General features: G+C 40.8%; 1 protein-coding gene across 2 annotated transcripts; it reads right to left on the bottom strand.

Annotated features, from left to right (window-relative positions):
• Positions 1–67: 67 nt before the first annotated feature.
• Positions 68–11,215, bottom strand: slc25a24 (solute carrier family 25 member 24). Of its 2 annotated transcripts, none has more exons than XM_018671545.2 (10): positions 10,649–11,215; positions 7,958–8,084; positions 7,780–7,867; positions 5,895–6,006; positions 2,901–3,059; positions 2,543–2,695; positions 2,278–2,385; positions 1,603–1,770; positions 1,320–1,470; positions 68–1,234 (listed from the first exon to the last, which is right to left on the bottom strand). In XM_018671545.2, exons 1-10 carry the CDS (start codon positions 10,826–10,828, stop codon positions 1,053–1,055), a joined length of 1,428 nt encoding a protein of 475 aa, XP_018527061.1. In that variant the 5' UTR covers positions 10,829–11,215; the 3' UTR covers positions 68–1,052. The 2 variants fall into 2 exon arrangements, with proteins under 2 accessions (XP_018527061.1, XP_018527062.1); XM_018671546.2 differs by lacking the exon at positions 10,649–11,215 and adding an exon at positions 8,176–8,289.
• Positions 11,216–12,544: the final 1,329 nt, after the last annotated feature.

Genomic DNA, 12,544 nt, shown 5'->3' on the forward strand with positions numbered 1-12,544 from the left:
TCATCAAACATATTCATTTAAATTCAATTACATTTCAAGATGAAAATTAATGCAATCATGTCTCATGTTTGTATTCAAATTGGTTTATTACTGTAAACACCAGCATCTAATGAACCAAATATTGGAAAGAAAGGCAAAAAAACGGGACGTCTGAGAAAAATCATGTAAGGCACATTACTCCCCTGTTCACCAAACTCACTAGAAAGGTGCCTTAATAATGTCCTGTGTAAAGGAGACCTTTGTGGAACCAACAACACTCAAGTGAAATCATTTGCCAAAAGACATAACAGTGAATGTCCAATGTGTAAATACAGTATTGCACTTCCAAAATTTCAGGGGGAGCTGTATAAATCTGGATGAGATTCTGGAAAAAAAATGAAAAATGAGACTTTCTGACTTTCTGACTACTTCTGATAATCATAGAGAAGAGAAAGAAAAAAACTGTGACTCCATTTTAGCAGGTGATATCTTGGATTTCTCCCCCAGACTCAAGTTTGGTACAATAAGGTGCTTTTTGGTCAAATATTAGAGGAACATGTGACACATTTGTGGTGGAGTGACATCAATGGGACCCACGCGTAAAATGAGACTTATATAAAAACATTGACATTTCTACTTAAACCAACAATTAAACCAAACAAAAATAAGCTCTCAGAGTGTTTGTATTTTTTAAGTTCTTTGGTTGATTAAATGAAAACTATGCCCTGAGACTGACAGTGCACTTAAATCTGCGGGCGCATCGTAAACGCAGCCTGGACAAACCCCATACAGATGGAAACACTGTAGAAGTCTTATTAATTATTATCATGCGAGTTCTGCAGGATTTTCTAAACAGCTTCTTTACTGTAGTGGCTCAACAAGTCCTGCAGTCACTTTAAAAACTTCTACAGTGGCTCCATCTGCAGCAGAGTCCAGACGTTGGTGACCTACAGGTAAAGTTCTTAACATGACAGTTTCCCTAATATGTAAGAAGGGAAATGTTTTGAAATACAAAATTGCTGCACATCCTTTCACACTCTGGTAATCACAGATGACTTTTTTTTTTTTGCTGCCTACTTTTGAATCCCCAGGCCAGACCTCATGTACTCATACACCACGTAGCTGATGCTGACAGCCGGTATGACCTTCATGAAATTGGGCAGGATGCCACGATAAAGTCCAAAGAAGCCCTCCTTCTCCAGAATCTTCTTCACCATCAGGTTCATCGGCAGCTGCTCTGAGCCCTCTATGGAAGCTGAGAGAAGAGAAGGACGGTAACACAACACAATGGATTTGAAACAAAACAAAAACTGACATTAAAGAGCTGTTTTTCTTCATACCTTGTGCCTGCATCCTGGTACGAATCAGAGCCAGAGGGTAGCTGGCTAGCTGACCACATGTGCTGGATATGGTACCACAGCCGAGCAGCACCAGAACACCTGGGTTGGCTGTGTCTTTGGCGTAGTGGGACAACCAGAAGTTCTTCAAGCTCTGAGGATGGATAGAGGATGAACAAGACATGTATGTGTGTCTTGGGTCTACCACACTTACCAAAATCAATGTAGGGTATAGAACATACCATGTGGCAGCTTATTGTTCATAGACAGATTCAACACCACGTACCTCGTACACAGCCAGATCTATGCCAGCATAGGGAATGATGCCCAGAATATTGGGAATGTAGCCCTTGTAAAATGCCTTCACTCCCTCCTTTTTCAGGATTTTCTTGGCACAGTCAAACATTCCTGAGTACTGTCCAGTCTTCCTCAGGGTCAGACGGGTTTTCATCACCTGAACAGACAGAAATTATCACTATTATTCACCAGACAGCACTTTGACTTCGGCCTCCATTCAATCCTTTAGACAGTGAGAGTTACATTAACAAATTATTTATAGTCACATCAGATGTTCTGTCACATCCTGTCCTGCTGTCCAAGGTCATATCATATTATATACTGATATACTCTCTTCCTATTGTTTCAGTCATTATTTCCGGTTTTATTTTGAAATACTCACCTCTAGTCTTGTTTCAGATACTTCCTGCCCTCATGTGTTTCCCAACCATGTGATCACCTGCTCCTCCCTAATAGGTTTCACCTGAGTCTGATTGCCTCCTCTCCTCTTTTTGTTTCTCTTTTTGACCCGTTGCCTCTTTGTGCACCCAACCCTGATTTGTGAAGTAAACACTTTGGGTTCTACCGCCTGTGTTTAACTCGTGCAATTGACTCCTGTTGCCTGAACCCCAGTTTTACTTTCTCTCTTTAACCTTTTTGTCTTTTTACTACTCTCTCTGCTCACCTCCATGGGGTAGATGGCAGTTTGCGCTGTGGCTCCAGCCAGCGATCCAGCCATGAACCTCTCGTGGGTCTGGATCTTTCCTGGTTCACTGGCCAGCAGCTTCTTATACTGATGAAACACAGTGACACAGGAGTGACGGTCTATTCAAGACTAACAGTGACAATAATATGATCTTTGATAATTAAAATACCAAAATATAATTCATTTTTATTAGGGTGACTGTGGCCAAACCTGAAGTGTATGTTGCTGTAATCAGTGAATCTACCTGCTCATACGCCATGAATTTAATGGCCGTCTCGGGGGCGATCTTCAGGACATTAATGCCGTTTCCTCTCCACAGAGACGTCACGCCTCCTTCCTTTAACATTTGCTTGAAACCACCGACCAGGCTGATTTTGTTGCTCTTAGAAGCATGCACCTGTAAACAAAAAAAGACTAGAAACTGACTTTTCAAAGGAAATATGTTCATTAAGCATTAGAGGCAGCCTGTAAAATACATCAAATAGACTTAAGAACAGGTTAAACAACTTAAATAGGGGAATTAGTTTGAACTTTTGCCACATTATCTACCACAGAACCCACTGAACACTCTCAACCACTGAAAAGTACAAGTCCTAACTCACCTGCATGAAGACCTTCATTCTGTCCAGCGGGGCGGTTCCTGTACGGGACACAGCGCCCGCCATGGCTCCTGCCGTCAGCTGCTTCCACCACAAACCAGTCGTCTTCTCCTCCTCTGTGAACTCATCTGGGATGGTGAGGCTGTCACCGATGTCCAGCACCTACACACAACACAATACAGTTAAATCACAGTAAAGGATGTTTCTAAAAACATCAACTCGTCAGTTCCCTGTAGACTCTCAAACCCGTGGACTGCTTTTGAGATGCATTTTATCAAAGCCTCAAAGCCACAGGAGACTCACAGCTTCACCTTGTACTTAATGCCTGGCAGGACAGGACACACACCACATCCTTATCCAAAATCCTTGCATAACTACAGGTCCACGCTGGGAGATTAATTACATCAGTTACAGCAACATACAGTATCTGTAGCAATTTAATTTAGACGGCTCAGTTTAAATACTGTGTGGACAAATCCTTGTGTGATCAGAAGGCTTGCATTGATATTTGATAATTAACTTATACCAGCATATTGTCTTGTGAACAGACTACTGGAACATTTAGAGGCAACACTGATGTGCAACGTCACTCTACACTTGATCTGAGATTGGAAAATGGAATTAAATCTGTTGTCAAATAGAAGCAGGACAAAGAACATGACGTTCTGTACAGTGTCATAAAAAGGTGAATGATATCTCAGCAAGAAATACTGTACTACTTTTGTGAATCTTTAAACGTACTTGTCAAGTGAGACTTTGATAATTAATTCCAAGATGTTGTTGCACTGAATAGAGTTTTATGGGAAACCTAATATTTTGTCATCTCCTGTTTATTCATGAGAGTGGAATGTAAAAACTTATTTTATGTTCCCAGGGTCTCGTGTTCCCTAGTTCAATGTTGTGTTAACACACATTAACCCTCCTAATGCATTTGGGTCAAATTTAACCAGTTTCAGGTTGAAATATATATATATATATATATATATTTTTTTTTTTTAATTGAAACTTCAAAACAGCTATATAAACTGGACTATGAGGGAAAACATGCTGTATAAACTAGAAGCCCTTTAACACTAATCTGTGCACTGTGACTATAAAGTGGAGCCCATCCAATAATGGATTTCCGAGGGCTTTAAACATAAACAGTGAGTGAACAAATTACATAATGGCAACACTAATTCTTAATTACTTATTTCCTATTATTTAGTATTTATTTGACACATACTCCAATAAATATATACAGTATCCATGTTAAGTTAAAACTGACCGATACACTGACCCCACTAATGTATCAGTGACGCTCTACCATAAAGACACTGAATTCATGACCAGGTGGTAAACTAAACCCAAAAGGGTCAACACACAAACCTACCATGTCCACCTCCACCTCATAGATCCCCCCATCGTCTTCAAAGTCAAGGAAAAACCATTTCTGCTGGTGTTGCTGCTGCTGCTGAGGCTGCAGCAGAGCCATGGCCATCTCAAGCCTTTAACAAAGCTGCTGATCCAGCGCAATGCAGTCCCAGTATCGAACAAACTCCCTCCTAAACCGACCTGGATCCTTCACACGATCCTAAAAAGGTGCCCGGTCAGATGCCAAGGGACTGCAGATCCAATCCAGCCTGAGGTGAGACACGTTGTATACCGAGTGGCCAGTAACCATCGGTGTGAATACTGGAGGTGGTGGGAGGCTCTAACTGCCATAGATGTTACCAACCACTCCTTCAGTCTCACTCCTGTCCTGCTCTGCTCTGCACTCACTTCCTCTCTCCTCGACCTGTCCCAATCCCACTGACAAGCTAATCCCCCACCACAGGTCAGGACTGAAATTAGCTTATCTCCGCCAGGTTTAGCAGCTCCAGGTTTATTTGACCTGGGAGGTTGTGCCAGTGAACAGAGGCAGCAGACGTCAGAGATTAGCCATTCACTGGAAATGGCACGCAACAATTGTACATGTCACAGTATTAGTTCCATGTAGCCAGTGATCTACATTTTGAAGTTCAGCTGAGACAGAACAATGTGAATATTCTTTGTTGGTCTGTTGGGCAGCAGAAAGTTGAGGTGTGAAACAACATTTCTAGAACCAAACCAGAAAGCTCTCAATTAGCATGGTTGCACTCGATGTTGTAATAAATAAAATGTTTTGTTTCTCTGATCTGAATCTGATCAGGAAAAGTCAAGCTTCTTATCCAGTGTCAACCTCCGTGTCTTTATGGTACAGACTTGATCGTGCTCAGAAGTTACAAACTCTTCATAGCCTCCTCCCCCACCTCTCTCCCTCCTTTTCTCACCTCTTCTCTGGAAATGAATGAACATAATCTGGTGACGCAGAGATACTGAGCTGCCAACGTCCTCAGCCAAATCCAGTATCAGCTGACCGCTCTCTTTAACAACTTTCCCCTTCAGTGTTGGGCATCTTAGAGTGAGGTCTGAGACGCTCAAAGGACACTGAGGGCACAGGTTGGACGATTAATTGTTTTGCCTTCATGTTGTGTTTTTTACTTATGCCTCTTTTCACTGAAGGAAATATGTGATGCAAAATGACTTGGCTTGAGGGAATTTGGGACATGCTACTGTCTCCTCCACAGGAAGCAAAACAAAAACCTATTCACCAGCACCAACTATTCATGGTAACCTCATCAAAAACAAAGGAGACATTAACATGAGCTAAAAATACTCAGCTTTAAAGTCCCACACCATGAAAAGATCTTTATTCTGCATTTTTTATTAATACTTTTCTCCTTGTGTCCTCCATTAAAAACTACTATTAAAACTTACACTGTAGCTAAATTAATTTACAATATACTGAGTTGAACCTTTGTGTTTTTTGGCTCCATCTTTGGTTGTAAGTGGATGTTATTTTGGTCTGTGTTTACTAAAGGGAATCCATCTTTAGGATCTCTGCTCTCTCCCTCACACACACACACACACACACACACACACACTAACATAAGGACACAGACAGTACAGTGACTGAGTCATGCTCCGCCTCCTCACCGTGGTGTGCTTCCAGAAGCGAATAATCTCCTGCAGGTTGGTGGCCGGGTTAAACAGGAAGTGCTCCCTCCATTCATTCCAGTCCACAGTCATGGTGCCGTCCACATCAATACTGCAGAACAAAGATAAACAGAAAAAATGTTATTTTATGTCCAGAGTGATGTTTTACCCTGGCTCAGCTGTCCTGTCTATTTACAGACTAGTCCGAGCTTCGTACTGGCTGATGCACAGAGATTTATTCTTCCTCCTTCATCTGAAGTTTAAGAGAACAAACACAAAATGAGGGGAGAGCCACTTAAACACCTTAAACCCCCAGGCTATCAGAGCTAATTTCTCATATTTCAGTAAATACCTAACGCTACACAAAATGAGAACAGCCAGTGACATTTAACCACAAGTTTAACCAACCAGTCAACTTACATTCCAGAGTATTTGAGACAAACAAGAAAGGTAATATCAGTGCTGAATATTAGCATTACATTCACCAAGATGAAAGTGATAACAGTGATGGTTTATCTTGTTAATTTCACATCATACCATTGGGCCCTCTGTCAAAGGAAACAGACAAGTGGATCAACAGTAACGCTGATACTCCATTCCAAATCCCATTCACTTTTTGGACCAATTAAGTTCTTCCTTACCTCTGCTCAGAGAGAGAGGGAGGGATTTGCCTAATGTTAACAGATAATAGTGAGGGAGCATGCAAACAAGAATTAGGTCACAAGTCATAAAGAGTGAAGTCATCCAAACCACCACCAATTATAACACATATAACATCTCCAACTACCATACAAGATGACATATCTGAGCCCAAGTCACTCCCCCACCTCCCCTTTGGTCTCTTCCACAATCAGTCTCTGTCCTCATCTTCCCTCAGCACACAGCTTTTATTTCCTTCCTCTGTGTCTGTTCAGCTTAGTAACACACTCATCAATTACAATTATTGTGTTTTTTCAAACAAATCTCTGGGTCTGACTCAAAGTCATGGACATCCTGCTTTACTTCTCTTTCTAGGTCTCACCGTCACATGCGCTCCTGTACATATGCACAACCTTTGTCTATGCAAATACATCACATACTGCACAGCTCCCTTCATAAACTGGACTAACTTGAGGAGCAGCAAAAAACTGAAGTTCTTAACATGATCCCAACTCATTGTAACAAATAAATCATCTCATAAATCCTCCTTTATCTGTGGTAAAACATTTTCTGTGCAGCTGAACACGCTGTCACTGTTTGCTCACTTAAAAAAAACTGTTACAACATATTTGATGTAGCTTTTATTGTCTGCCTCCCAGTATGTCTGGGCCTCCTGCCAGAAAGACAAACACATACTACAAGTTGCACACACATGTAGTACCCAGACCTTCCTCTGTGAGTGTCAAAATAGTTTACTGATGCAATCCACTATTGTTAATACCATCAGGCAGCTCAATCAGCATTCATGAGGAGAAGCAGTGGATTAAAAAAATTACAATAAACCTACAGTAACTACAGTCTGAAGCTACAGATCTATCTATCCTGCAGTATGTATGTATAATGTGTGTTGTTGAAATTAGGTTCAGGAGTCTCTTAAGGGAGTGCTGAGTGTTCCTTTCAAACTAGGAAATATTCTACAACATATTAATATATGGATACAAATGGATGTTATTCCTTAACATTAGCATGCTGTCTCCAGCTCAGTAAGACATCTTTATCATATCACAGCCAAAACACACACTAAACTGGTTATCAGTCGCTCACACTGGTCTCCTCCTTTAACATCTTGAGGTTTTAACGAGCCTGGGTTAATACATTTTACTCACATTTGTGTTGCAGAGCACAACAAATATTGCAAAATGGAAGGGACCTAATTTATGAGCAGCTGTAACATGAGCAGAAATACCTTTTAAGGATCTTCTCTGCATCCTCCTTAGTGATTTCCATTCCCAGATCAGCGAGTGACTGCTTTATCTCCATGAAGTCTATTCGACCTGTTGGAAATAAAAACACAGTCGTCTTCTTGACATTTCTCACATCCCACAAACTTGAACAGTGGTAAAATCCATAAATATAAAGTTTACCATCATTGTTTTTGTCCAGGCTCTTGAAGGTCAGCCGTAATTTCTTCTCATGTTCCTTTAGGTACTTGGAAAACTCATTGAAGTCCAGCCCGTCATCTTTGTCCTGGTCTCCAGAAGAAATAATTTTCTAAGGGGGGAAAAAAAACAGTATATCATCACACCAGTTTCTTTCTTTCTGTCATGCCGTGACCAAGTGTGTTGGCTGCTGGTTGTCTGACCTCCTCTGTGACTGAAAGTAGAGGTTCAGGTTTTGCTGCGACATGAGGTAGGTTTGTCATCGCCTCCTCAAACAACAGCTGCTTGATTCTACCAGCTGGTGGCGGAGTAACACAGAGAAAAGCTTCTTCACTTTATCTCAACTCACTTCCTGTGTAAGCTCCATGATTTGGCCTAATTATCTGTCATTAACTTTCCCTTACATAGTCGAAGCTGTTGCCTTTTGATTTTATATTTCCTGCTTTGCATTCATCCATTTATCTCTTTTTTTTTTTACTGTTATGTAAATAAAGATTGTCCTTGTTCTAGATCAAGAAAATTGTCTTACTACACTATAGGTGCGTAATGTTGCACAAAAATGTGCTGACTCATGATCAGCTCCTCAAGACATCAGTTGCTATCTAGACCTGTTTCACAAGTCAATAGGTGATCTAATCCATTTGGGTATGTGCAATCCATATAGAAAAATTAAGCATTAATAACATGCCAGTTTTAATAAATCATTCTGTGTTAAAATTATAGATTAATTAAAGATCTGAGTTATTGTGATGCATGACGACTCTACTGGCCAAATAAGGCTGTTAGAGAATCAGCCAGTGCACATGTTTATAACCACTTTATCATCATTATCATGTAATTGTATGGATAGTGAACGCTCCTGTTTTATAGCACCTGGTCACACACAGCGCTGACCTCTTCTTACCTTCTCTCAGACTCAATGACGAGCCTGAGGAATGCAAGATTATTTGATTAGTAAAGGTGGGACCATCCTCTTAAAGTCGCAGCCCGCAATAAAAAAAACTCACCTACACCTACACTGTGAACTTTGAGACAGTTTGAGAAATTCAGGTGTTCCTTTTCTTCAACCACGCTACTCTTTACCGGCCTGAGCTTGCTGTTATTTTTCCAGAGAAAACCACATGACTGAGATGGTGATTTGGCACCATTAGAAAAAACTATATAAGAAAAACCGGAGGAAATGAGGCACAAACTGAGGTTGTGACGTCTTGTCAAGGACCTGATCATTCACAGACTTAGCTGCCCAAGTGGAAGTACTGAACCTATTTGTACCAAAGTTGGAAATGGATGGGGGATGGGCCAGGGAGGAACCTATTACATGTTATTGCAGATCTGGTTAAACGAGTGGATTCAGACTTTTTTAATCACTTCTTTAACTTTGCAGGATGGGGCATTGGTGGGGGTATGCATTCTACTGAGCGCCATTCTAGTTTCCTTTCTATTTGCTTTATTGTTATAAGAATAAATAGAACTGTTAAAATATTCAGACAAAAGATGTGCATGGGAATAATGAACTGCTTCCCTCCGCTCCACATTAGAGATCTCAATGTGAGATCATTTTCTGGATTAACGCGACTGTTGTAGGTGCAGGACCTGAGTTTGGGTTTAACTTTCGGGTTACAACCAACAAGAAATGGAAGAAATACGTCATTACTTTTTTTTGCTTCACCTGGGTTGACAGGAATGTTTGTTGCTCCCAGTTACACACCTGGAAACTGCTCTGAACAACCACAGTCTGACCTGTTGGGACACTCAGCAGACACACTGGTGCGGTTTGGGGTTAAGTGCCTTGCTCGAGGGCATGTCCATGGTAGTAATGAGAGAGGAGCTATATCAGCTCTTTGCTCTTGCTGCTCATTTAGAGTCCTGAGTTCACTGTCTCAACAAACGTTTCTAAACTTGGAGAAAGTTCATTTAGAGATATAATGAGAATAACATGCTAAAACTCACATTGAAGATTATGTGATATGATGGAAAAGCTCCAGAACAGCCACTAAATGGCCCTCATGGTCAGACTGTTTTCCTAACTGATGTTTTCAATCTCAAGAATGAACTTTGAACCTAGATTTTTAGGCCAACAAGGACAAGACGTCCTTAAAATGCTAATAAACATTTCCACGTCGACTCTGCAAACTACATCTGTTGATGAACCTCATGTAATACTAAAGAAAGCTCCGGAACAGCTACTTAATGGACCTTGTGACTGATATCTCATCTTTTTAGATAATGTTTTACAATGCAACATAATATAAATCTGAATAGGGAGAATTTGGGACTGTAACTATGAAATAAATGTAGTACAAAGTACAGTTAAATAAAGTAACGCTGAAGCTATCTGATGACTTGATGAAAAACTTTGACCACTGAATAGTCATTTTAAGTCATTTATTAAGTGCCAAATATTTACTGGTGGAAAAACAGAAGGTAACTCTTTGGCCTCTGGGAAACTGAAAATCATTTTTCACCGGTTTACCAGTATCTCAGTGCTGTACTTACATGCAGTACATGAGTAAAAGTAATAAGTTACTTCCTCTGAGGTCTACAGTTAGGGTTGGTTAGGGTTAACTCTGAGGAATTACCGCCTGCTCAGTTTAGTCAGGAATGCAGTAGCACATATAAAGCAACTTTCTCCTCCTTAAGGCCTTTATGTTTACTGTTCAGTTTCTGTGGCTCTACCTGAGCTGCTCCTTTCCCGGTTTTGATGCCCATGGCAGCCAGGCCTGCCTTCAGCTCGGACACATCCACTTTCCCATCCTTGTTGGTGTCGAGCTTGGCGAACAGCTCCTCGTATATTTTCGGCGCATCTTCTGCGCACTGGCAGTCCGTAAAAAACAGCTTCCTTACGACTTGGTACATGGTTAAACGGAGAGGGAGATCTGTAGAGGCCTCTGGCAGCTCCACACAGACACACAAATTGGGCAACTATACTGCAGTGGCAACACACACACACGCACGCACTCACACACTCACATACACACAACCCGATTCCTGTGGTTGGCACTTCTGGTTTCAAGCAGTTTGGATGGTCCCGTTTGATTTTCAAAGAAATGTCCGCAGTGCAGCTTGAAAAACAAGTCGTAGAAAAGTCCTCACAGTTCGGTGCAGCGTGAAATCCGGTAAATAAACGATATAATGTAGAATTAGAGTAAAAAGCTGTTGACGGATGAGGTAGGTTTGCAACGCTGAGCGAAAAGGGTGGAGAGGGACTCGGTTCAGTTTGCCCGAGAAGACCTCCTCCTTTACTGCGCACACACACATCACAGAGACACACCCTTCAACAACACACACTACTCTGTTACTAGGTTTATTATTTCACGGCGTGTGTTTCCATATATAGATGCGTAGACAGGTATCGTCCATTTACTTTGCAGATTCCCTAAAAAAACTCGTCTTTATCATGTGCTTGATAAGCTTTTAGTTTTAGACTTCGACCTCTTTCTTTTCTAACTTATTGTTGTGGTGTTGTGGTAACACCCACACACAGGCGCACGCACGCGACTAGGCTATATTATGTATGTATTCATATATGCAGTATAATCCCTGCTCCCATAGTGGGCACCATGGTAACATTCAAAATTAATATGACTAATCTGTTTCCGTTCGGTGAGTCATACCCACAGGAATCTGACAGATGGTCCTGGCAAAAAAGTATCCCCAAAAGTTTTTAAGTGGGGGGTCGGTCCATTGTTTTGAAGGCGAAGGAGGCTGAGAGGTGGATGTGAGGAGAGGGTGGAGGTAATTCAACGCCAGAGAAATAAAATATACTCACTTCGAAATGTTTGAATTTTAGTGACATACCTCTCTAACCCTTACTTTGTATTTATGGTTTATTTTTATTTTCAAAATCCTGGTGTGGATCCCAGAATTTCCAAAGACGCCAAATGTTTAAAGTTAAAAATCCATACGATTATGCAGGTATATTATTATTATTATTATTATTATTATTATTATTATTATTATTATTATTATTATTATTAGAGCGTTAAAGAGAGCAAAGCAAAGAGCAACACCTGGCGGATGTCTTTATATTAGTAAACAATTTTTAAAGTGTGTAAGATTTGTCTGAGACGTGCATTTCACAAAAGTGTCTTAGCAGTGGCAAGATTCTACCACAAGGTGGCAACATTTGTTATACGAGAGCAGCTGGCGTTACTTGTTGTGATTATCTGATCAATCAGTGCTGCTGTTGTCTCGATTGACCACCAGGGGGCGATAGAGAAAGGAGGCGGGCCACAATTAATCAAGGTAGCGTCTGACATCACTGTGCTTCCGTTAAATTCATAGTTACTTCAAGATAAAAGCACAGGTGACTACAACGTAGAAAGAGAAATTCCATGCATGCACAAGTACAGACTCACACAGAGGCAAAAATATTTCAAAGTATTTATTTGAAAAATGTTAGATCACTGTGTTTGTCGCGGTTAAGTGTATAAACTATGTAAATTCACAATTACAGGCTAATATAAATATTTAGTTGTCAGTTTAGGAAGACGTAGCTAAAACACATGCAGTCTAATACAGCAGTTAAATCTCCCCTTCATGAATGTTATGATGTTCATTCTCTGTTGATGC

Source organism: Lates calcarifer, linkage group LG17 (genome assembly GCF_001640805.2).
Source record: "Lates calcarifer isolate ASB-BC8 linkage group LG17, TLL_Latcal_v3, whole genome shotgun sequence".
In the NCBI taxonomy this organism is placed as follows: domain Eukaryota; kingdom Metazoa; phylum Chordata; class Actinopteri; family Centropomidae; genus Lates; species Lates calcarifer.